Raw genomic sequence first — 26,598 nt, forward strand, 5'->3', positions numbered from 1 at the left:
GCAACCACCAAACCCAGACTGGTCCATCAGATTGCCAGATGGAGAAGCGTGATTCGTCACTCCAGAGAATGCGCCTCCACTGCTCTAGAGTCCAGTGGTAGCGTGCTTTACACTTCGTGGCTAAATTGCTATCATTCCCGATCACTTTCACTTTGTTATAATACCACTGACGGTTGACTGTAGAATATTTAGGAGTGAGGAAATTTCATGACTGGACTTGTTGCACAGGTGGCATCCTATCACAGTAACACGCTGGAATTCACTGAGCTCCTGAGAGCGACCCATTCTTTCACAAATGTTTGTAGAGACAGTCTGCATGCCTAGGTGCTTGATTTTATACACCTGTGGTCATGGAAGTGATTGGAACACCTGATTTCAATTTTTTGGATGGATGAGTGAATTCCTTTGGCAATATCATGCATCTACACTTTGATGGATTTCCTTCAAACTTTGCACACATTTTTTTACCCGCATTCAAGCATGAATTGATCCAATTTTTGAGGTCAAAGGTTACGGTCATGTGCACCCCTTGCTTGTTAGTGTGATAGCTCAAGAATCCTTTGATTTTCTTCAGCTTGAAGAAACAAATTTCCACTCTGACTCAGAGACGAACTAGTTTGATTTTGGAATTTAAAGGTCAAATCCTCCAGGGCTCATAGTCGGCCGTTGCTCATAACATTTTTATGAATCAGACTACCACAGAAACCGCCCCAGCCCTTCTTGACCACCCATTGTACTTTCGCTTTCTTAAGAATTGCATAACTTGCTGAGGCATGCAGCGGCTGGTTTTTGTTTTGGTTGGTATATCTTTATTAGATATTTATCCTGCATTGAAAGTGGGCTGCAGTGTTGCTTGGCTAAATGGTTGAAGATGAACAGTCAATCCCAACACTTCAGAAATGTCTTACATCCTGCCAGTATGACTGAATTATGGGTCTTGGTAGCTGCTGATACTCATAGAGATACAAGAAAAAGCTGGAGTATTAAACACTTTTAGTCATGTACAATAAAAATGTCTTTATTCTACAGCCTTGGACCGCGGTTTTACAAGAGGCTTTGATTTTGAATGGGATAACACAACCCCAGACATAACACCTTATGAGATTTAATGCTGATACATGTTTTTAAAGTGGTATTTTTAAAAAAGAAGGGAATCCAATCAAACCATATGGCTTAAGTTGGGAACAGTGATGAGGGATTTGAAGCTGAAAAGAGATTTACAGTTTCATTAAGAAGCCAAATCTCAGTTGGATCCCTTTGCAAAAAAACAACACCAAAGCAGCGTGATCCATGGTCAGACTTGACCAGGAGTCCATCTGTACTGAGGACTTCCTCTCACGCAAGGCCTGAGCCTTTGGGAACAAGCTTTGTTATTGCTGATCAGGCCTCTTACCAAATATTAGAAGCCCAGATGCAACTGTAGTCAATCTTGTTGTTATCTTTCTCCGCGTGGTTATTACTTCCCCCTCAGAGTTTAAGTTTAAATGTCTGGATGATTGTAGTCTGCGCGGCAGCATGAGGTATTACAGTGTAATCACAGGCCGCCATCAGCCGTGGCGGTCAGCCTTTAAGCTCCTGGGCTTTGATCCAGGACTGGACGTCATAACTTCATAACTTTTACAGTAGTCATAATGTGGTTCAGGGCTATTCTTAGCATCCAGTCATCCCTGCCTGCTTCCCTCCGATGTAAACAGAACAGGCTGTCTAAACATTCTTTCACTCGGTTAACCTAATCAATACTCAGAGGACTATTTATAGCAAACAGTCCAGTTATGTTCAACAAGTTTAAGCTGGTCACTTGAGTTGATTGTGTAAAGGGGGTTCAGCAGTCTCTGTTTCTAGTCCAAATAAGGAGTCCTTTCATAACAACACTCCATCCAACTGCAGCTATCCATCAGAGCAAACCAGAGCTTCAGCAGCTCTTAGGTTTATGGCCTCTACTTCCCAGTGTTAAGATAAGCGATGATAAAGCAGTGACCCCGCTCTCAAAAGTTCTTGTGGAGAATAAATTTCTCGAGACCAAAAACAACAACAATTCAGCCAGAGCAAACACTTCCCGCTGCCAAACCGTGGAGGCAAAAACAAATTGTCTTTAAGCTTTAAAGCAGTGAGCGTAGAAGTCAGTGGGATCCTGTGATGGTGTGTTCCCAAAGCCCCAATCCCTCCACAGTAAATCCTACCGGGATTTTACCACCACAAAAGGAGCACGGCTGCTTTATTTTTGGTAACCAGCTTAGTTGCTCAGAGATGAATAACAAATCACTTCAGGGGGTTCCTTTTTGGACAAAACAAGCGCTTTAACATGGACATGCAGGATGATGGGTGGTGTTTTTCCAGTCTTAATCTTTGTGTTCCTCAAGTTTGATTAGAGCCCTTCAGATTTTTGCAACTGATAGGGGTGAGATTGAAAAATAGAAGAATTCTAGTGGTACTGCAGCAAGATAGTAGAAAAGTTATTTTCTCTAAATTATATATAACCATTTTCATTTAAAAGTTGGGACAGTGTGTAAAATGTAAATAAGACAGAATGTGATGGCATACAACATTGAAATCCTGTATTTAAAAAACAGCAGAAAAACTTGTCAAATATTGACGCTGATAATTGTATTACTTTTAGAAGTTATATGCCTATTTTCAGGTTGATACCAACACCACTTTTCAAAAAAGTTGAGACAGGATCATGTTTACCACTCTGTAGTCTCACATCTTTAACAGAGGAGACCAGTTTCTTTAAGTGTGAAAGTCAAATGCTTCTCTTTCTTGCTTAATTTCAGATTTCATCTTTTCAGTGGTTTAGTCTTTTATGCTTCAAAATGTGCCAAACATTTTAAATGGATGTCACGCTGGGACTGCAGGCAGGTCTGTGCCCTCGTTTACTTTAGAGTCATGCTGTTGTAAACATGTGCAGAATGTGGTGTGGAACCATCTCCCTGAAATAAGTTGGATCTTCTCTGAATCATCTTAAAGTCCCTTTAAAATGATAAGAAAATCTTTATTTTAGGTTTGTTGTATGACAAGCCACTGTGTTATGAACCACCAGGTCAATTTTGAGTCATGACAAACATCTCTAAGTTTAGAAAATTAAGCTTCAAAATCATGAAAAATGAGGCTGTAAAATCTGCTCTAGGGTGGTGTGGGCGTGTCTGTTGGATGAGATGAAGCCACGCCCTCTCAGGAGAAATGCAAACCTCTCATGTTTTGAAAAGTGCTTCTGTCAAAACGCAGCTGCCTGGCTCTGTGCCAGAGCAGAGATACAGAAGTTGGGGATTAAATTTACTGTTTTCTGGTACAAATCTCTCTGTTGTGCTATTTTAATGAGCCATAGGCTCATTAAAAGATTTGGGAAATTTACCTCACAGTGAACAAACAGCATGTAGCCGACTGTTAACTTTCAACAAAGTAACATTAGGCTACTTAACAGCAGACTGTACTGAGATGAACTGCTCTGTGATTTTATACCATTGTAGGGTTAGAGTGGTGGGATAATTCTCCATCAAGACTGATGATGTCATGGGCTCAGATTCTTGCTCTGCCCAAATTAAACCCAGCCAGGAAAGAGGCGAACAACTTTTTAACAGTTCAAACAAAAATTCAGTCACACATAGATCCCAGTGGTTAGACATGTTTACAGAAACCTTACTCCAACATATTTATTGTGTTAATTTTGTAGCAGTGGCATAAGGTGAAACATTCTCCTCTACAGTAGAAGAAGATTTAAAGACTACCAAAGCCAAAATCCGGCTCAGACTTTCTGACTTCAATGATTTAAATAGTGTCCCAGGTGCTGTGGAGTCCCAAGCAGCACTAGCTGCAAATTAATCAAAGCTGCTGTCTCAAAGCTGCTGCAAGACTCTGAGTCTGAGCATGCTTGTATAGGACAAGCAGCATGATAACACCATTCGTTCACCATCCACAGCTTTTTTCTGCCTTACGATGAGCAAAACAGTTTATCTATCAATGCATATCAGAATCTTAAAAGCTAGTGTCGTTTTATCTGATGTATTCTGTCTGACTGATAAGGCCTAGTGATGAAACAATCTTGATAAAGGGAAAGTATGTAAAGTTCTGTTGACAGTGGATAATAGTGGACATTTTTTAGTTAGAAGTTAGAAAAAATGAATGCAGCAACATCAGTCTGTTGTTTAAAGCTAACACGCATGGCACTAAAACAGCTCCAACCAACTTCTTGTGCTTCCCTGTGCAGACTGTCTGTTGTAAAGTTTTATTCATTTAATCCTATAAACTTTAACTAAATACCGATGCATTTGAATGAAATGAGTTAAACTGATGGCCAATTCTCTACTATAACCCCTGCCGTCAGTGTTTGAATGTGGAGCGAGTGGGCATGCATGGGTAGGTGTGACCTGCAGTGCAGAAGCTGAAGTCCATTTTCCCTTTTTAACAAACAAATAAGCTGCAGAATGACATCACCCAGCCACATAGCCCCTGAAGCCTGAGGATTTTTATTGATTAAAGTTTTAATTCAGTATTCTTTATTTGGAATGGACAAAACTTTTCTGAAAGCTGCTTTCTAAAATAAATGTTAAATCTAATGAACGTGTTTCAGAGGTGCTTGTACTGCCAGACGGAGTCTAAGAATGCTTTTTAGAGCAAACTGCAGAGTAACAATTTATTAACAGTCCCCAGCATCTGTCTGCATGATATGCAGAGTAAGGTTTTTCTTTTAGTGCATTTAAAAAAAAATTGAAATCAAAATGTAATTCTCTGGCCTTTATTGCATGGAAACACATTTGCAGAAGTGTTTCACTATTTGTTTATAATATGCAAATGCAATTATTCTGGCTAAATAAAAGAAGATTCTAGTATTGTTATTGCTATAGGTTAAACTTAGGTTTAACTTACAAATTACAAATTGAAATTTAAAGTTTTCACTTAAAGTATTTATAGTTTAGTAGGTGAAGTTATGATGAAAAATTCAAGTTTATATAAGGGCTGTCAAGATTAATTGAATCATTTCAAATTAATGACAATCCACAATTAGTGCATTGATATCTTTTTAATCACGGTTAATCACATGGTTTGTTTTTACTTTAAGCCACTACAGCACCCTCCTGCAGCCACAGTGATGTAAATAAGTCCACCACTGATCCTCAATGCCTCATTTCAGTTTTAAACACTCAGACAGCTCACTAGACGAGCCAGAAGTCACCTTAATCATGTGTTATCAAACATTTTCTTTTTAACTGCTCATGTGTTTCCTTTTCAGTACATAGGTTCTTTTCTCTGGGGTAAAGTTCTTGTAAAAATCTTAATTTTACTGATAAAGGCAGGTCTGTGCTGAAAGTGGAGCTCACTTACCTTTAGTCTAATACAGTATAAAAACAGATTTCAATGCAAAATAGCGGAATTTTAAAAAGTGATAAATAGGGTGTGATTAATTGTAATTAATTACATGAATCCTGTGATTAATCGCAATTAAATAATATAATCTTTTGCCATCTTATGTGTATGTTTTTTCTTTTAATGTGTGCAGACTTTTATCATTTTTGTAAACTAAAAATGTTCAGTGATGAAATTATCTTGATACATGGTCATGATTAGTTATTAGTTATGTCAACGATGGTTAAACACAGGACAGTTTTTTAATCAATGTATAGATCTAACAGCCAATCAAAGACTAGAAATAACGACAGCAACATTTGTTGAGTCTGCTGTTAAAAGCTAAAGCAAGTTTCTTCCCTGTCACTCTTTAGTTTTAGTCTTTTTAAACATCATAAATCTTTCTTTGAATGGATATTGAACAGCTAGTGAGATCTAATTAACACAGATTACCTTGTAGCCCTTTAAGGTCACCAAAGAGCATCAAATACAGATTCTTATCCTTAAATGCTTGAATTTAGTGTCATATTTCAGTGCAGCATTGGTTAGACATGGATTTTGCATTTTCAACTGATTTTTACAGTGATGTTTTGCAGCAATGTTAACTATCTTTACTTTAAACTAGAGTTCTGCCTTAATTGAAGGTGACTTGAGTGCAGAATATGAACTGAATAAGCCATCTTCTCTTGATAAGATTGTTTTATTAACAAATCCCAAGACTCTTTAAACTTGAAGCATTGTTTGAATAAATCATGATCATATCAAAGTGATTAATGCAGAGAAAATGAGCATGTTTAGACACTGTTTTGCTGCTGTTTTACTCTGCTGTGTCTCATTCACCAAACATATCATAACTTCTCCTGTTCCTCCTCCACCAGAACACTCTGGACGCGTACCCCTGTGGCTCCGATCACACCCCCAGCCCGATGGCGAGCCGGATCGACGTTGAGGCTGAAACCATCCTGGACAGCCCGTCTGCTCGTCTCACCGCTGTGGCTGTCAGCGTGAGGGCGGGGCATACTATCGCCTTCCTGGGGGACTCAAAGGGGAACCTGCACAAGGTAAGATGGTCTCTCAGATATGAAGACATGCACGGACAGGTTGTCAGCCTTCATGCTGGTTTGTCTCTGCACAGACGCATAAACTGCTATCGCTGACAAAGTGTTCTTTGTGTGTGTGCAAACTGTGATGTTATGCAGAGATTGCTCTGTTATTGCTGGGAATTGAAGTAACAGCCTGGCATACGTCACAACTTGTTTCATTACTTTCAGTTCTGACCTCATTTTTGTTGACATGTTGTAGGAATTTCTCACATTACTGTAATACCTGTCCCTGCAAGGACACGACAGTCAACCCAGCAAACATCCAGTTCAACTTCTCTCTGCTCTTCCCCAGAAACCGACATCTGCCAACCAGAAAAAGTCTGGAATAGGCTCAGTGTTTGGAGGCAGGCAGGCTGAAATAATCTCAGGAGCAGAGTCCTGCTTCATCCTGTTGAAGGAATGCACTGAGACTGTGGTAAAATTGTCCAGCTGTATTAAACCCACTCATCCAGTAGATAATAAAAATAGACTGAGAGGTGTGTGGGACGCTGGAGACCATCATAACATTGGCCTTTAAGATTTTTCAATCTAAGTTTTTTAAAGTATGAAACAAACATCTGGGAGTCATCTCATGTTCAGGGTTAACATGGCAAGGTTTCATGTTTTTAAAGGTGTAAAACAGCATGCTCATCTACTGATTTATAGCTCACAGCTTTGTCTCAGGTCCAACAGGCTATCTGATTTATTACTGATTTATTAGCTGCTGTCTGTTTATACAGGTTTAAACATGCAAGAGTCATCAGACTGGAGGCTTGCTTTTTAGAAGGGCTCCACAACTGATCACTATTTTATCTTTGTGGGACTATCAGCATTTGTAATAACTACACTAATAGTCTGAAGCTGAAGCAGTGAATACTAGAGGTGCAGGATTTTAAAACAACAATTACGCAGACTGCCAATTATCAATGTTTTTCACAGTGTCTGTTTTAGTGTAACATTTCCTCTCTGCCAACATTTTCTCTCGTGTTTGACTGTAAAAACAGATTGGTTTGTTGAACAGGTGACCTTTTTTTGCTCTGTAAAAAATATTTTCTTTGACTCAGCCATTGGGTAAACCATTTTATTTAAACAACTTATCCCACTCAGCTAACCTGAGACCCCAGATAGACAGTTTCAAACATCCACTGCATAAATATATCTCACATTCATCTGAGAAACCACCCATAGAATTGTTTATGAAGGGCAGGACTTCAAAAAATTCTAAGAAGGTGATTGGATGAATGTTCTGTCTGTTCATTCATGACAGGCCAATCAGAGCAACAAGACAAAATGAGGTAGCAGATGTGCAGCTCCACTGCTAGCCTGAGCTATTCAGGCTAGCGCTACTGTAGTATAGACATGCAAAAACATCTGCTCTGCTTACTGAAGCTTTCAGAGTGGCTCTTTGATCCTGTTTGATAAAGAAATGAGGTTTGGTTCTAACAAAACTGCTGCTATACTATACTACTATCCAGGCTAACCACTTCACTGGAGGCAGCCAGTGCTATTGGCTCACAGTACAACTAAACCCCGCCCCTCACTAACGCCTCATTCTTCTCAAATGATGCTGATTGGTCAGAACTATTTTCTGTTTGGCACACGTAGTAAATTGTATCTTTTCAAGATGGATTTTCCTGATGACAGTCTGACACATATGAAAGGTTTTTAAATTTTAGTCTCAGTCTTTAAATTAAATACCTTTTTGTTTTAGTCACATTTTAGTCATTTCTACCTTTATAGTTTTAGTCTTTACTTTTGGTTCAACCATTTATTTTCTTGCCTAAATTTGGTACCAAGTCATGGTAGTGTGTTCTATGCACTTTGCCAAACCTGGGGTCCCTGCTTTCTACAGCTGAGAGGCAGAATAGATACAGATGCATTATATTTTGACAGATTTACCCACAGTAGAGAAATATCATGGATTTGAATGTCCGATGAAAACTAAATTGCATTTATTTAGTTCTAGTTATCTCAATGAAAACTTAACTTACTTTAAGTCCGTTTCAGCCATGAAAGATCTATTTTTGGCTAGCTTTAGCTAAAATGAATTATCGTATCAACAGATATGGAAAATGGTCAGTATTTACAGCAGATATTTTGGCATTAAAAATCTGCCTATATCAACAGTAAATGTTTGCTGTGTGAACAAATACATTAGTGGAGTTTAAGGTTGTACAAAAGACCTATGTCAGCTAAAGTCTTTGCTCAGCATCATTCACTACACTTTAAAGACTTTTAAGGACTGAAATGTCTTATTTTGTTCATCCTAAAGCTTTAAATTGTGTGTTTTAAGGATTATAGTATCAGGTCTGAACTACATTTAAATATCTGTATCTGTTTAAATCAAATTTATGAATATCTGAATATCGGATATCAGCAAAACCCCTCAATCATGCATCCCTAATTACTGGATGAAGTAGCAGAAACTCAAACTTTAAACAGTATTCAGGTTAAGAGTTCAGACCTTTACATTTATATTTGAGGTGTTCTCGTCCCTACAGAGGTTGACCTACATCCATCTCATGTTCTTATCTATTTTTATCACTTTAGTTTTTTATTGAGCTGCTTTTTGTGTTGGTGTTGACTACCTGTGAATTGCAGTGTAACGAGTTTGCAGCCTTTGCTCCAACTCAATCAGGAGGATGTTCCTGTCGCCTCAACAGCCCATTCAACAGAAATTTTTGTACCTTTCAGTCATGTTGAACGGCCCGTGAGTGTCCAGCTCTTTGGCCGGATCATGTGAAGCTCCTCTGAAGTGTTGTTTATCCTCAACAGGCCATCAATTAGATTTCCAAGGTGCTGCAGTCACAACACTGTGGGGTCACATATGGTGGTGTGTCTGTGGGTTCACACAGAGTTCAGGGTGAGGCTTGGTCACAGGATTGTCCAGTTGTGGATTAAAAAAACAAAAAAATAAACAGGTGAAAGTGAGCAAATGTAATTAAGTGGAACATCTAAGCGTGGAGGATTAACAGCTCCTGAGGACACAAGTGTTGGGTTTAATGTATTTGTTCTGTATTTAGGTTGGATGTTGTAGGCGGCCCCTTGATATCAGTAGTTTACAGATCGTAAGTTTTCTCCACACAGTGCCTCTTTGTGCTGTTTTTTTTCTGAATGGTGGCTTGTGGTTGAGGCCCCCTGCACAGGCAGCAGTAGCACAATGACAGCCATTAACGTATTTTTGCAAAGTTACGTCACACAGAGCCAGCTAAACCCCGAGCTGCACACTCACTGTGACCAGAGAACGTCCAAGCTTCACGCTGGTCATCGCTGACTGGCAAACACGTGCGCCTCCTAACAAAGACGCTCATTCACAGTTATAGAGAGATATCAGTCATAACAGCAGACAGTGTCGGTGTCGATCTCAGCGTTGTTAATGGACACATTGTCAGCCCAGCTCCTCCTGACCACAAGCAATAGTCTTTCGACTTGAAACTTCAGAAGCATCCCTAACTGGTCGCCTAAAGTGCTCCATGTGTAAACAAAAAGAGAAGAAGGGAGAAAATGTACAAACTTTACATGAACGCAGAAACGGACTCTGAAAACCCCACAGATCCAGCTCTTTCTTTCCCTTCTGTGTAGCAGAGATAAAATCCACATTTCCTAGTTTTCTTTAAATTTTTTAATCACTTTTAGTCATTCTCTGCCCTCTAGTGGTGGACAAAACTGAATTATACTAAGAATTTTTGTTCATTTCAATTCAGAAAAATAGCAAACTTTAATTTTTTTATTTTTAAAAGTTTCTTCTAGATGCAAATAATTTGTGTGTTTCTGTGGAGGCAGAACTTTTTAACCCAAAGGGAATTTTGATTATTTTTAATCAGGGCCATATTTGAAAATGTGTAATATTCAAAAAGACTGTGGTAAAATAAATTTTGAAAATGCTCGAATAGAAAGCGTCTGCTTGTGGTTGCTAGATGAGCCCTACACAAAGCCATGCCATTTCATCATTATAGTAAAATGGGCAGTTACATTAAAAACACTGCAGGAGCCTGAATTTATCTAACAAACAAGAAACATTTAAAGCAAAGCAGTGCAGCTTTTTCACTCTGCATATGTTATCTTTGGCTATTGAATGGTGGGCTTGACTGCAGTTCCTATGCTTGAGTACAGTACATTCCTACAAGTCAGCTTATTAAAGCTATTTGTCATGAGGCTTCAGACCCACCACAGCTCCACCTCTTTGTAACTTGGTTATCTAATGGCTCTGTCAGAATGCATGCATGGCGGCCGTTTAATGGCTGCACCACTGCTTTTCTTTTTATTCAGGGGTGTATGTGAACAAATGAAGGCTTCCACACTGCCTGCATATGTGTAACATTTCACATGTTGAGAGTCTTGAGAACAGTGGGCTTGCCTATTTTAATTGTAAGCTTTTCAGCCAAAAAACACAGCAAAATGATGGAGAGCCATATTGACCTGCAAGTATTTTACATCAGTTGAGTGCTGTGTGTTCAGAAAGTATTCAGACCCCATTCACTTCTTTTAAATTTTGTTGTTACAGCCTGATGGTGCAGTTTAAAAAAATGTGTTAATTCTCACTAATCTACACCCAGTACCCCTGAGTCTAGATAACACATGAAAGCCACCTGGAGTTTGCAGCAACCTCCATGTGAAAACTGAGCACGCTTTCATGTGTTTTGCACTGAGGAGAAGCTTCTGTTTAGCCACTTTTGTCCCCGATTGCTCAGTTTGGCCGGGCGACCAGATCTTGGAAGAGTCCTGGTCATGCCAAAACATCTTCCATCTGAGAATTATAGAGGCTGTTGTGCTCTTGGGAACCTTCAGTGCAGGAGAAATGTTTTGAAGCCTTCCCCAGATCTGTGCCTGTCAACAATCCTGTCTCTGAGCTCTGCAGGCAGTTCCTTTGACCTCATGGCTCTGGTTTCGCTCTGATTGCATCGTCATCTGTAAGGTCTTATATAGAAAGGTGTGTACATTTCCAGATAATGCCCAATCAGTTTAATTCACCACAGCTGTACTCCAATCAAGGAATACTCTCTAAATGCCCTGTATGTCTACATCAGGATAGCATGTCACAGGCAAAATAACACAATGAGGTTGCACATCCTGTTGGGATTTTCAAAGTAAAGTCCAGGTTTGGCATTTCTGTAGAGAAACTCACCTCAGTTGTACAGAATCCTTTTTTAAAACTTTTTACAGATCAGTTATACAGTGAATGGGGTCACTTGTAGAAAGATTTATTGAGGTAAAACAGATGAAGATAGACAGGACTGATGGCATGAGCTGGAGCTGACATCACACACATCCAGTCTGGAATCAGGCTTAAAGTTAGCATGGGACAACATTTTCAGTAAGGCAACTTCTAAGGCTCTGCTTGAACAAAAAATTTTCTAGTACTTTCTACAATCTGTGGTTGCAAAATCACAGGTGTAAAGCATACAACACAATAGGTAAATGTAAAAACTGTTTTAGGTGATATACCGTCTTAAATTTTTTTTTTTTTTATTGACATGGTACACATATCTGGAGGTATTTGAGGAATGAACCTACAAGTAAAGACCTTTTAAGTTAGATGGGTCTTCCAGAACTACTAAAAGATAGATCCAAGATTGTTTTTGTCTATCTCTCCACGTTCACTTAAGTTTTCTGTTATTTTGTATTGAATGATGTCAAAGTGGGACTGAAGAAAACATGAGTAGAGAGAGAAAATGTGACTTATGTGGAGACATGCTTGATCAGTTTCTATACGTGCACTTGAATCTTCTCTCATGAATGAGCAGGATCTTATTCAGGCCACATTTTTTCTTCTATTGTCTGTTACTATAGGATCCATGATGAGCTGTACTGTCTCTGGTTATGATGCATGACAGTCTCTGCAGATGACACATGACCCAGAATCATTTCTTTAGTTTACCTCCTCTAAACTGTGCTGACAGTAAACATTGTGTTTATCTGTGCTTCAGGCTTGTAGTTGTTTGATCGTTTCTTCTGCTTCACTCAGCACTTCTTTTTTTTTTTTCCAGCTGATTGAATCGGCTTCAGATCACAGTTCATGTGTGACGACTTGTTCTGAGTAAATCAGAGATTTCTGTCAGTTTCTTCTGCGTTTTCTGAATGTTCAGCAAACCTGACTTGGCATTATATGATCTCCAAAAGTTGTTTTAACATCATGAAGCAGTAAAATCTGTGTGGCTGTGAAGATCACTCCAGATGCCACCTGTCAGCTGAGAACAGGAGGCAGGGCTTCAATTCAAACAAGTCACCCGAGTCAGATAGCAAAAGGTAGTACTGCACTACTAATCACAGCTCCAATTGTGATGTCAGACTGTGCAGTCACATAATAACAGAAAAGGCTGCAGTTATTTTTATAAGAAGTAGTTTTTTAAGGATTTGCAAAACTGCCTGCATAAAGGGCTCTCAGTGTACAATAGTGAACCTATTGCTTTATGTAGAATCACCTTTGCAGAAAAATAAAAAAACTTTTTTCTTTTACTTGGAAAATATTAGTTTAGTTCAAAAGCAGTTCTGTAGAAACTTCATGTGGTACGCTCTTCAAACGATCATTATCCCAGTGTAAAAAATAAATATCAGAACACAGTGAATCACAGTAGAGCAACAAGTTTTACTGCCTTTTTAAGTTCAGGGGCCCAACTTTATAGGTAACGTTGCCGTTTAGTTGACAAAACATGTTCATATCTAAAATGTTGAGTTGAAAGAATTTTTCCAGTAGCTTGTAACTTGCATTGCTTCCAAATTATGGTGTATTCTTACAATGTCTTGTTTGATCATGTGAAATATGGTGTGATTTAATTTTATCCTTTTGTTGATTATGTGTTTTTTTTATTTTTTGTGAAAATATAGGCTCAGCTAAAATCTTTGTTCACTTACCTTACATAATTACAGAAACTTAACATAATATGTTGAATCAACTAGTTAAGTCATTAAAAGTGCACCCAGTCCTTCAGCATTTGTTCACTCAGCATCAATCAAGTTGGATTTTTTACAGTGTCTCTGCATTCCCCTTTTTAAGAAAGCAAGTAGACTCGTGATACCAATCATTTATTGTAATCACAATCTGAAATCACAGTAATGTCCAGTATAATCGCAACTTCACATTATACCAAATCATGCATCGCTAGCAGAATTCTGGAAAAAAACTCTCCTGGTCCAGGTCTGGATTTCTGCTACTACGTTTGAACAGTAGGGTCAGAATTTGGCTCAGACAGCCTGAAACCTGCCAGATCACCAACAACCATGGCACCTTCAAAATCACTTAAAGCACCTTTCCTCCCTATTCTGATGCTCAGTTTGAATTTCAGCACATCCTCTTCAGCACATCTGAATGCTTAAATGCATCGGCTGCAACTATGTAATTGGCTAATTAGATATTTGTTCTGATGAACAGTTGCAAAGGCGTACCTAATAAAGTGATCAGGAAGTGTAGACACCTGTTTTGATACCAAGGTAAGTAAATTATTAATCCAAGGTTCCAAGTGTTGGGTATATTTTATTTAGATACCAAATTGTCTAAATTGTAAGCAATGTTTCTGTGCAATTTATCGTATTTCTGCTAGAGCACCTTTTGATGACAGGGGTCTGTGTTTTTTAAGCATTTGCACTTTTTGATTAAATCTAATTACAATAAAGAAAGTTTTATTGTATCAAATGTGTATAAATGTATATATGTAAAAAGAAGTGATGGCCTAATCTTCTGGAAAGACTTCTCAAAAGGCGCTGGAGCTCTCTAGAGCCATTGGAGCTTTAATTTGGTCGGACACTAACGTTTGATAGTAAGGCCTGGCACAGTGTGTTGTCAGGTTTAGACAGGAAAAATGCTTTCCTCTAGAATATTCCACGCTGGAGGATTAACAGACCAGAATTAATCGTATGTGTGGGCAGCAGGTCTGTGGTTGTATAAAGCTCTTTACACAATGACTTCCAGAACCCATTCCGTCAGCTGTTTTATAAAGGGTTTAATAGCTCATTAATTTGTTTGAATAACACAATTTCCTAAGGTGATTATGCTATAAAATCAGATTATACAATACACAGTGATCAATAACCTATAAAACAACATCACTGACTCCAAGGCTTCCAGCTTATCTGTAATGATTATTTCATACAGGAAGCTTCACAGGGCATGTAGATTCATTACTCCTCCTCTCAGACATTATATTAGATAGAGACAGTTATTTAAAGAGCTTTACTGGAACTTAAAACACTTTTAAGACACTAGAAAACATGCAGTAAACATATATTTGTTATAGGATAAATCAGTTACTTACCCTATATAGCTGAACAGAAGGTTAAATAGAAAGAAAAGTTTTAAGGACAATTTTGAAATTAATAAGCAATATTAACCCTTAGAGCTCACGTGGCACATTGCAGGCTTACCGTTGTAAATTGCAAGGTAACTTTTAAACCATAAATCATCGGCACTTATTTCCATCCCTGGAGGATCTCTGTTGTCCCTTTCTAATGATGTTCTCCATGTCTTCATAGCTCTCACAGAACGGTTTCTCGTGAGCCTCCAGGGTCTTTAAAGATAAATCCATGCCAGTACCTTCAATATTGGACATCTCTTTATCCATTTATAATACATTTGTCAATCGTTCCTGCAGTTAGCTGGCCACACTAATTAGCCCGCTGCCATATTATCTGTTTGTATCCCAGAATACATTGCAATAAGGATGGGACAACCTATTGGAAGCTGTTCCATCCGAAAGAGATGGGAGAACAAGTTTATGCAAAATCCCTCTTAGTCATTAATTTACTGTGTTTGAGTTTTAATTTCCGATTCGTTTTTTTCTTTTGCTTGATAGCACCATAACTTTTTAAAAATTCAAGGGACATTGCTGCAAAACACATATTCTTAAAGCCCAGGTTGTCCTGAAGAGAAGGATGTTTAGAGCTTGACTGTGCACCACAGGGTTGATGTTTTACAAGCCTTTTAAGACAAAAAGTCTAAATGAGATGCAATGGTTAAAAATAGCTGAGAGCCCTAACAGTTAGAAGAAGAGAATCAGAGATTGCATGCTGGAACAGGGGCTTAGTGCTGTTGTCTCACAGCAAGAAGCTTCCTGGATCGAATCCTGGTCTTGTGATTTTTCAGAATGATCATTAGCTTAATTGGTGACTCTAAATTGCCCGCAGTTGTGAGTGTACCTAGTTGTTCATCTCTGAATATCAGCCCTGCGATGGCTGGCTACTCATCAAGGATGTACCCCGCTCCTCTCCCATGGACAGCTGGGATTGGCGATAAGTGGTGTAGAAAATGGATGGATAGAGAAGATGATGAAACAGCAGTAAATAAAGATTTTTAATGCCCTATTTTAATGGATTATAAAGCCTGAAGTTTGTTAAAACTGACTGGAGTTCTCTGTTATCTTAAGTATATTTTATAAATGCCTTTGCTGTTTTTGTGTCATATTTTCACATATATAAACAACATAGAGTTTGATATTGTGTTTTGATTGCAGCATGTTGACTTCCTCCCTGCATTGTTGGCCTCAGCTCCTCAACAGATAAACTTGGTGACTTGGCAGTGCTAAGCTAATTGCAGCTACTTGGAATAACAGAAGGGCTGAATGTAGTAAAGCTGGTGTTTAAGACACAGGAGCCTGTGTGGGTGTTTTTTAGGTTGGGGCAGTCTAATTGCTGGAGCCTCAGCAGTCTTATTAACGGTTGCATGAAGACTCAGTGCTGACCAGTAAAGATTCCATCTCTAAATGTTTGTTTTGTCGAGGTCAGCTCCGGGCGTCATGCTGGAAGAAAGGCGGGTTTTGTGCAGCGAGCATACATTGACTATGACTCAGCTTCAAGTTTGACTTTTCTCTCCTACTTTTGCTGCCTCTCCTTGCATAGTCTCTCTTATTTGACATGATTTAGAACAGTTTATATGCTTTAAAATGGAACAGGATAAGAGAGAAACATACTTCCTGTACTTTTCCCTGCCTTTTGGGAAGATTCTGTAAATTTCTTTGGTGTAAATGGGCATATTAAAGCCAGGATAGTGTATTCTGTGAGGAAATGTGTGATCAAAGCATGTCAGACTGCATAGCTGACCCTAAATCCTCCACATACCTGGAGGATGGGATTAGCCTGGCATGACAGAGACATCCTGGCCAACCGAAGGGCAGATTGTGGAGTTGCCCTGTGCTGGATTTTCCCATTAGGATGATTGCTGGTCTTTGTTTCAGCACAGTTGCCCTCACAGTTGAATATCTTACTAATGACATTAGAACATCAAAAGGGCCAGTACGGAGCAGTTGGTCAGGCTGACCTCCCGAATTAACCCACATTACAGCAGCTCTGGACTTTGAACATCCAACACGAAGCCAGACAGGCCTCCGGATTTCGTCTGCTTGCTTTCTTCTGACCTGGATGTGTCTCTTCATGCTGTTAAACTTATCATATCCTGTGGTGCGGTGTTTCTTAACTGCCCTTAGTGTATTTACTTTATCAGTGCAGTGCCGTGGAGTTAAAGGGGAACTCCAGAAATGCTGAAGTCATCCAACAGATGAATAAGTAGGCCAAAACAGGCCTCTCACAGACACATGATTCAGTCTTTAGTTTCAATTTAACAAAACTTATGTTGCTAAAAAAAATAAATAAAAAGCCTTATGATATGTAAGAATCAGGAAATACTCTCAGCCTATTTCAGTCATATTTTTAAACTGAAAACACTCTGAACCATCCAAATTGCACAATTTAGTGTGCAAAACTTTGACACTGAAACATTACCAATGTGTTTGTGCAGAAGACACTTTGCATTAGTCTTCCTGCATTTTTTGGTAACTACAAACAAGAATTTGCCCAATATTGGGTGTGTGCGGCTTCTGTTGAGTCTGTTCTGTTTTATCGTAGTAGTGTTGGTAGTATTTGATTACTAGAATCATATGAAAGTTAAAAAATCTGTTATGATGATAACCCTCTGTTGGATGCAGGCCAAACTTTTCCTTGTTGTTGATGAATTCCAGTACCATTAACCATCAGAGGTTTTTATTAGTTTGTACATTAGTAGACTGACCAAACAGTCACAACCTAAAGTTTACTGCCTTGCTTTTGCCCTGGGCTTTCAGTTGTATAATACTACTGAAATAAATTATTACAGCCTTGATGAATCATCCACTTGGATATCCCTGAACAATGTCAAAATAATGAGTCTGCTTTGTGCTTTTGTTTTTAATGAGGGCTTAACAGAAGGACAGTGTTTGAAACCCTTACATAACCACAACATTTGTTTCCTGTCTACATTTCCTCAGGTGTTCCTGGGGCCAAATGGCGAGGTGGAGGAGTACTCTGTCATCTCCATCCAGCAGAACGCAGGCATCAGTTCAGACCTCATCCTGGACCAGAAAGAGGAACATCTCTTCATCATGACTCATAATATGGTAGCTGCACACAAACAGATGTAGCATCCTCTATTATATTCTGGCCGCCTCATTTCAGGCTTGTCTTTCCATACACGTCCTCTCTGTGCTGTGGTTATAAAGCCAGAGATATAATTTTGACTCACTTGTTTTTTCTGCCCCAATTCTCTGTTCCAGTAACGCAGCCGGTCATTAGGATTATTCTAATGAACATATTTTCATTTTCCATTGTTCCTCTGGAGTATGTGGGCCACCTATTCTCTTTAATCAGATTTAGTTGAGCTTAGTGTGCACAGTTTGCACGACCGAACATAATTGTGTTGTCCTGCTTCCAGCTGCAGAAGAGGCCGGTGGCGGAATGCCAGCAGCATCCAGACTGCCACTCCTGCCTGCTGGGACACGACCCCTACTGCGGCTGGTGCGTCCTGGAGGGAAGGTGAGAAAAACAACAGCCCTTAATCTTTCCTAATTTAGCTTCCTAGAAAGTGCAGCTGAAATTTAACCAGCAAGAACCTCAGATTAAGCTTTTAAAATAATCTACTTAAACATTAATATCTCTTTTGTTATAATCCGAGCAAAAAACTGGAGATTTTAGACATCACACAGCAGAGGGCTCTTCAAATTTAAAGCTTTAAAAATATGAGATAAATTGATTAGATTGTCCCCTAACCTTTGAGTTGATTTCCAAATTAATAAATGTGTAGACAATTAATTTATCAGGAGGAAACTCAAAACTTTAAAGCCATTCTTGTGTCATAGTGATACTGAACATGGACACCGAGATGCTTCGAATCAAGTCTTCAAGTCAGAGTATAAACACTCACATACTGACAGTACTTACATGTTAAACAGATGACATGCCGTCTAGTTTTAAAGGTATTTAACCAAATAGAAGAGCAAATTTATTATAATTATAATATGCGGATTAACATTACATGTATACTTTAGAACAGTGTTTATCAACCTTGGGGTTGGGACCCCCTTTGGGGTCACGAGACACTGAGAGGGGGGTTGCTAGTTGCCCTAAAAAAACTAAGAATATTTTCTAAATTACACTGTGGCAACTTTTCACCAATTTTGTCAAAATTGTTATCCCTTTTCATCATTTTTCCCACCAATTTTAACACTTTGTTTTTTACCATTTTACACCTATTTTTGTTCTTTTTGAACTCTTTCAACCTTTTTTTTCTGCCTGTTTTTGCCACTTCCAAATCAATTCTTGCCGCTTAAGCTTAATATTGCCTCTGTTGACCCATTATTGCTACCACTAACCCCTTTTAACCACTTTTTACTCTCAATTTCCCCATTTAACCCCATTTTACCATTTGATATGCCCATTTTTGCTAGTTTAACCAATTTCTGCCAGTATCTGCCTATATTCTTTTCTTTCTCAGTTAACCCATTTTTGCCAAATGAACACAATTTCAACCACATTCTAACTCCTTTTTTCCACTATTTATGACCATTTTTGCCTTTTTTTTCCATTTTCATCTAATTTCTGCCACTTCTAAACCATTTCTGCTACTTTTAAAATCTGATTTCACCACCTTTTCCACCACTTTCTCTGCCATTATTTACCCATTGTAGCAATTTTAAAAACATTTTAGATATGAAATATGGAGATGACAGCTTAACTTTACAATGGACCATGGTTTTGCTGACCTCCATGGGCCTCCAGTTTGGCTGGGCACCAGAAAGCTCTCCCCTTTATTCCCCTTTATGGACGGCCTTGTCTGCACATGACTATTCCAGATTGTGCATGGCTGTGTTCAACCACCTTCAGGTACAATGGGGGGCCCCAGTCTCTGGCACTTTTATTTTGGGGGTCACGGGCTGAAAAGGTTGAGAACCCCTGCTTTAGAATTAATGGCATGCTATTGCTAATGCTAATGCCATTGCATGTTAGGCAATATTTTGTAGGCTTGTATTTTTTAAACTGTAAACTCTGAAGTCTTGGGATGGATGGAAATAGGTGCTCTGTATCAATGCAGTTCACTTAACACGCTTTATCATTTAGACCCTTTTTACATTTTTTTGTCCAATAGTAATGTCACACAAAGTGCTTTCCTTTCACATAATGCCATTGAGACAATAAGAGCACCCATTTACATGCATGAAATTTATGTAGAAAATAAATAAGTAAACAGTTGTGTGATGGTGCCTGCAGAAGTGGGTATACTCTTAATTTATTCACAGTATTTTTAAATGGCCCTTCCAGCAAAGAATAAACAAAGACATGTAAGGCCATCTCCCATATTTAGTCAAACTAAAAAAGAGCCTGAAGTTTTTGCATGTTGTCGTTATAAAATTAACAGCCAAAGATGAGCCTATTTTACAGTCACCACTAGCCCTCAAACTATAAGCAGGATTTGACTACATGATAATAAACTCTGAGTGAACCATTTCATTGTCCTCAGCAGTTTTAGGCTTAATGCATCATAAAGCAACACACATATTTAGATGACTTTTTGTTACCTTTACCATCCTTGTAGAGAGCATTTAGTATACTTTATAGAGACTGCAAGGTAAGCGAGCATACTCACTATGTCTGTGGTAAACCATGCATTACAGAACAGGTTATAAACGTGTTGATAATTCAGGAACAAATGAACCGAGGCAACACTGTCATGAATTTGATGTGAGAAAACTCAATAGGTGGGATAAAACTGTTGAAATTAAAGATGGCAAATTAAGATATGATATGAATAAGAATAAGGCATGAATCGATATTTTTTGAGGTTTTTGGTAGAGTCTAAACAAAAAGATGAACACATCACTATATAAGTAGAATTAAAACTTGGCATGTGCGTCATAAAAAAAGGGATTTTGAGACTTGGTACAGTTTAAAAACAATTGCTTAAGAGTGTTTTACATTGCTAATCATGAGAGACAAACATTTTTACAAGTGTCAAATTGCTTTGGAATCCATTTCTTACTGGATGTTTTTCTTTTACCAAGACATTCTCAATTTGGGCTGCACAACGGCGCAGGGGTTAGCACTGTTGCCTCACAGCAAGGTCCTGATTCACTTCCCAGTCAGGGCCTTTCTGTGTGGAGTTTGCATTTTCTCCCCGTGCATGCGTGGGTTTCTCTCCGAGTACTCCGGCTTCCTCCCACCACCCAAAACATGCTCATTAGGTTAATTGAGCACTCTGAAATTGGCTGTAGGTGTGAATGTGAGCATGTCTGGTTTTCTGTCTCTATATGTCAGTCCTGCGATTGACTGGCGACCAGTCCCGGGTGTACCCCGCCTCTCGCCCAATGACAGCTGGGATAGGCTCCAGCCCCGCCACGACCCCAATGGAAAAAGCAGTATATGGATAGATGGATGGTGTACATCTTGCTTGAATACACGTTCTCTAAAAGTCTGACCTCGTTTGCTGCTTGAGAGCTTCTGTTGCAATATTTTTAACAGAAAGGGGGGTAAATGACTTTCTCATGTGGCTCTGATGTGCTTTTATAATATTCTGGTTGTTTAGATCAGTGTTACTCAACCCATCTCAACCAATGAGCCAAATTGTTGATAAATACCTTTGCAAGTAGCCACAATGTAAGTGATGAAAAGTAGCAAAAATGGGTCAAAGTGGCAATGAAAATAGGTTCAAGGTGGAAAAAAATGGTCAAAAAGCATGAAAATTGTTGAAAAGGGAATGAGTTACAGGTGGCAAAAATGGTCAAAGAGCAGCAAATTGGACAAAAGATGATGATAAATAATGGGGAAAAATAATATGGGGAAAAATCAGCAAAAAAGGTGGGAAATATGAGCAGAGTGGCAAAACTCAGAAAAGAGTAGTATTTAATGGCAAAAGGCAGCTTAAATGGGTGAAAAGTGGCACAAGAAATGGCTAAAAGGGGCAAAAAGTTGCCAACAACAGGATAAAAGTGGCAAAAATGTGCGACAATTGACACAAAAGGAGTGGGAAAATGGGCTAAAAGCAGTAAAAATTGATTAAAAATGTCAAAAATTTGAAAATAAGGGCAAAAAAATTGAAAATGAGGCCAATGGAAATATGCAGAAAAAAAATATAGATTGACAATCAAGTTTGACAAATAAAGCCTACTGTATAAGTGTCGGAAACAAACTGATTAAAATGACTTGCAGCTGACTAATTTCTGAGGTCAAAGTTTCCCTTTTTTTAAGGTTTTCCAGGGGAATGGTTTTTTAAATTAAGACACAAAAGAGCCACGAATCATCCCAAAAGAGCCACTTATGGCTCAAGAGATACGCGTGAGTATCACTGATTCAGATGTATTACTTAATAGAAGCTCTCAACGTACTTTAAATATGACTATGTTTTATAACACTGTTGTGATAAGTATAATTTCTGAATTTGTGAAAGTAATCACAAATACAACAAAAGGAAAATGATTAAATAATAATTATCAGATCATCTAGTCATACAGTTGAAGCTTATCTGTGTTGCTAATGTTAAACTGCCCCTTAGTAGACCCAGACAACAAAATGTGATGATAATACTAAATGTTAATGTATGGTTTGACACTTTAATAAGGAAAAACAAAGATTCACCAATTTTGTAATCTGTTTCATAGTGAACTTTACAGCAGTGTCGCTCTGTTTGCTAACATCCATTAGCATTAGCTTCTCTGATAAGCTACTGTTCAAACCAGATCAAGTCAAGCTTCAGTGTAAAAACTCCTGAGGGCATAAAGTGACTAATGGCTTTATTTGTAGGAGAAAAAATGTTTTATTTTCTTTTTCTAATGGGATTCTGTCAAACACTAATAACTTTATATAGTCCCGTGTTAAGTTTGACATCATAAGACGCCATGACTGCAGGTTATTTTGTTTTTGCTCTTTGAAATGCAAAATGCATCACAAATGAGTCCCTCTTGTTGCTGTGAAAGCTTTGCGTTGAGTTCAAAGAATATCCGCAGAAAAACAAGTTCAGCTCTGACGTGTGATGAAGCGTCAGCGGACGTGTAAGCAGCTGGCACTGTTGTTAGTTTCTCCAGTGTTTTTGCCAAGTCATGTTAAAAAGATGGACCGAGTGTGCTCTGATGGGACACTGATGGGGTCTGATGAAAGAAATCTATCCCTCCATCCCATCTGCATCTCCTCCTCTCTCCTCTCTGTTCTGCCTCCACACCTGGCCGTCCAACTCCCCCTCACCTGGATGTTTTTCTCTTGGCTTCTTTGGTTTCCTCTTCAGTCCTTCTTCCTGTTCCCCCTGGCTTCAAAACAGTCATGTTTTCACAGTTTTCATCTCTGGGATTTTTTTTAGTTTTTAATCTAGATGAAGAGGAAAACAAACCACCCAGCTATTTATTTAATAAAATCCAGGAAGTAGTTGGAGAAAACTTTAAAAACTTTATAGTTTAAAGGTTTTTGTTCTGCAAAAACTCAAATCTTATTAGGTGAGCTTGTTTAATTTATTGTAAAATATCTCATTACACTTAAACTAAGCCAAACTCATCTGAAAGGTTCTAAAAATGTCTAATTTTAAATATTACAAGCAAAAAAAGGACTGAATTGATAGTTATGAGTTGAAATAACTCCCAATGCATCAAGCAAAATCTATTAAAGTGTCATAGATAATTATTTTCATAACTGAAGAAACCTGATGAGGAAACACTGCTTTCAGTGCAACTTTTTTACTCTTGATGCAGGTTGTATTTAGTGAAACAGGATATTTTTTGTCTTAATATTAGACTAATTGTAGAGCCATGAGCTCTGAAGATTGGGCATATGATGGACCATGTGTTTATTTTCCCTGCAGGTGTGTGTTGCAGTCGGAGTGTTCCCGAGGAAACCAGCCAGGTCAGTGGTTGTGGAGCTTCGACATGGAGCAGCAGTGTCTGACCATCCAGGACCTGAACCCCTCCAACATCAGCAGAGAGGAGAGCAGGACGGTGAGTCTGCTGAGATCTTACATAGAGTTAAGCAACCAAAGAAACAAACAAAACTACATGAACGGCCTCCTGTCTGTATACACATTACAAAAGATTAACAAGGGTACAGTATGTCTACTGTAAAGATCCTGGAGGACTTCCACATGTCAGTACAGCCACAAAACAATACTCAAAATGACTCAGTGCCACTATACTGCTTGTTTATCGTATGCAGGGAAATCCTGAAACATGCCTCCTTGCGCTGATACATTGGCGTTTAGTTACCATGGCAATCCAAATAGCGTCTAAAAATACATGCCAGTACTGTACTTGCCCCTTCCTGATTTCTCATTTTCATTCATATTTTTCACTCTTAAATGTTTCAGATCATCAAACTAATTTTAATATCTCACAAAGACAACCCAAGTAAATGTAAAATGCAGTTTTTTAATTATGATTTCATTTATCAAGGGAAAAAAGCCACCCAAACCTACCTGGCCCTATATGAAAAAAGTAAAAGTCCCCTGAACCTAATAACTGTTTGTTCTACCCTTGGTGGCTACAGCTGCAAGCAAGCATTTGCAATAACTGATAATGGGTCTTTGACATCGCTGAGGAGGAATTTTGTCCCACTCCTCTAAGCGGAATTGTTTTTTATTCAGCCCCACTGGAGGGTTTTCTGAATGGCCTGTTTAAGGCCATTATCAAGAGGTTTTTGGCACATGTAAGATGAACCATTGTGTTCTTTTTGGTCAGCAGTGGTTTTGGACTTGGAACTCTCCCATGGTTGCCATTTTTGCCCAGTCTCTTTCTTGTTATTGAATCATGAACTGGGTCAAGTGAGGCCTGCAGGTCTTTGGTTGTTCTGGGTTCTTTTGTGACCCCCCTGGATGAGCCGTCATTGCGCTTTTCGGGTCAATTTGGCAGGTTGGCCACGCCTGGGAAGGTTCACCACTGTTCCAGGTTTTTTTCCATTTGTAGATAATGGCTCTCACTGTGGTTTGCTGGAGTTCCAAAGCCTTAGAAATGCCATGGTAATCCTTTCCAGACTCATAGATGTCGATGACTTTGTTTCTAATCCGAATTTCTTTAGATGGAGCATCATCCATCCAACCAGGCCTGGGTTAGCCAATGAAATTGAACTTTGCTTTCCAAAAAACAGGGTTCATCACAATTAATTCGTGATTTAACACAGGAGGGGCTATTACTCTTTCACATAAGGCCAAGTAGATTTGGATGATAAATGGAATCATCAGTTTAAAACTGCATTTTGTATTTACTCAGGTTATCTTTGTCTAATGCTACAATCTATTGATGATCTGAAACATTTAAGTGTAACAAACATGCTACAGCATACACTTTTTACAGCAATTCATTTAGAGAGGCGATAATTACACCATGGTCATAATTCAAGACTTAATACTCAAGATGTTTGTCACCCTGATTATACAGGTACAAAAAAGTGAAAATCTTTCACTTAGTGGCTCTGTTGAGCATGAAATAGAAAAAACAGAAATAAGAATAACTAGAGAATGAAATATACCTTATTTCTCTTTATCATGGCGGGTGGTGATAACTGTCCCTGCTGACCAGACAGCCCAGAGGACAGCATGTAAACAAACTGACAGAAAATCTTCAGACATCCCCGTAGAGGTCGAACTGTCTGACTGACAGCTGATGTGTTATACTGTGTGCAGAAACGCCACCTGAATGAAGAGGACAGGTGGAGCCAACAAACAATAACAAAGACCAAATAATACCCCAACAACTCTGGTCTGAGTGCAATTCATGTCCCTGCAGCAGGGGGATATAATTCACCCCTCAAATTTAATTTTTCCACATTGACATTTACAAGTGAGCAGGTCAGATTTATGTGTTCGGTTTAATCGCCTGCTGTCACGTCGTCCTTCACTGTCCTCGAACACAAGTCTAGATTCCTCTCTGCTGACTCTGCCTGCTGCATACAGAGACTTATTCTGGCCCTTTTAAAAATGTTTTTCATACCCCAACGGTCTGCTGAAGGATGTTGTTGGTCCCCTTTGTATAAACAGCAGGAGCTTAAGAATGCATTTTACTTTTAAGCCTTCAAATATTGCATGCATTGATTGCATCTAGGTTTATTTTATTGTCCTGCTGCTGTTAAGTGCAATATTTTCAATATTCATTTCTATTTTTTATTTTATACCTTTATCCTTAACTTGACTCTGTACTCTTTAGCTATTGCTATACTGCTTCTCTTTACTACAGAGGAGATGAGCAATATGAACTTTGATTGTACAACCCTAATCAGGATGCTGTGGCAAATAAATATAAGACAAATCTGGATTAGAGCAAAACTTTAACACCTCATACTTAACTGAAAATAATGCAGTGACAGCAAATCAGATGTTAAAACTGTGAAATATTGTTATATTTGGAAGAGAACTGATGGCAATTTTGAATTAAATGTCAGGAACACCTTTTCAAAAATGTAAGGACAGGGTCATGTTTATCACCCTGATGCATCACTTTCTTTTAAGAACACTTGGGGTGCATTCACACCAGAGCTGTTTGGTTCACTTTAAATATACTCTGGTCGGTTTTCTCTGGTGCAGACAAAACAAGTGGACTCTGGTCCGGTTTAAAACAAGATCTCGGTTCATTTCCAAACAAACCCTGGTGCGGTTCATTTGAGGTGTGAAAGCAAAGCGGACCAACTTGTGAACCCAAGGCATAAGGTGGCACAAAACGTAGTAATTTAACGATTTATATATGTGATTATATACACTCAAATACGTGTCGGTACCTCGCTTGGCATCTGTGTAGCCATAGCAACACGTCGTAGTCTCTCGCTCACATGTTAGCCTTTTTCTATTATATCATGTTATGTATTATTCAAATTTCTTGCTAAAACCTCAGTTTCCTTTTTCATTACACTACATTTAAACACATTCTAAAATTGTTTTAACCTTGCTTTAAAGTCATTTACAAGTTCAACCTGAAACACATCA

At 38.7% G+C, this 26,598-nt stretch overlaps 1 protein-coding gene across 4 annotated transcripts in view; it reads left to right on the forward strand.

Moving 5' to 3' along the window:
- Nucleotides 1-26,598, forward strand: part of plxnb1b (plexin b1b) — a 211,665-nt gene that overhangs the window by 141,991 nt on the left and 43,076 nt on the right. For all 4 annotated transcript variants that reach the window (XR_005991453.1, XM_041779107.1, XM_041779095.1 and 1 more), the window contains 4 exons: nucleotides 6,219-6,401; nucleotides 17,651-17,779; nucleotides 18,094-18,194; nucleotides 23,497-23,629. Coding sequence is in view for 3 of the 4 variants with exons in the window: in XM_041779107.1 (XP_041635041.1) it covers nucleotides 6,219-6,401; nucleotides 17,651-17,779; nucleotides 18,094-18,194; nucleotides 23,497-23,629 (546 nt within the window). In the remaining variant the exon portion in view is untranslated. The remainder of the gene's footprint in view (nucleotides 1-6,218; nucleotides 6,402-17,650; nucleotides 17,780-18,093; nucleotides 18,195-23,496; nucleotides 23,630-26,598) is intronic.

The sequence above is a fragment of the Cheilinus undulatus genome, linkage group 3 (genome assembly GCF_018320785.1).
Source record: "Cheilinus undulatus linkage group 3, ASM1832078v1, whole genome shotgun sequence".
NCBI lineage: Eukaryota > Metazoa > Chordata > Actinopteri > Labriformes > Labridae > Cheilinus > Cheilinus undulatus.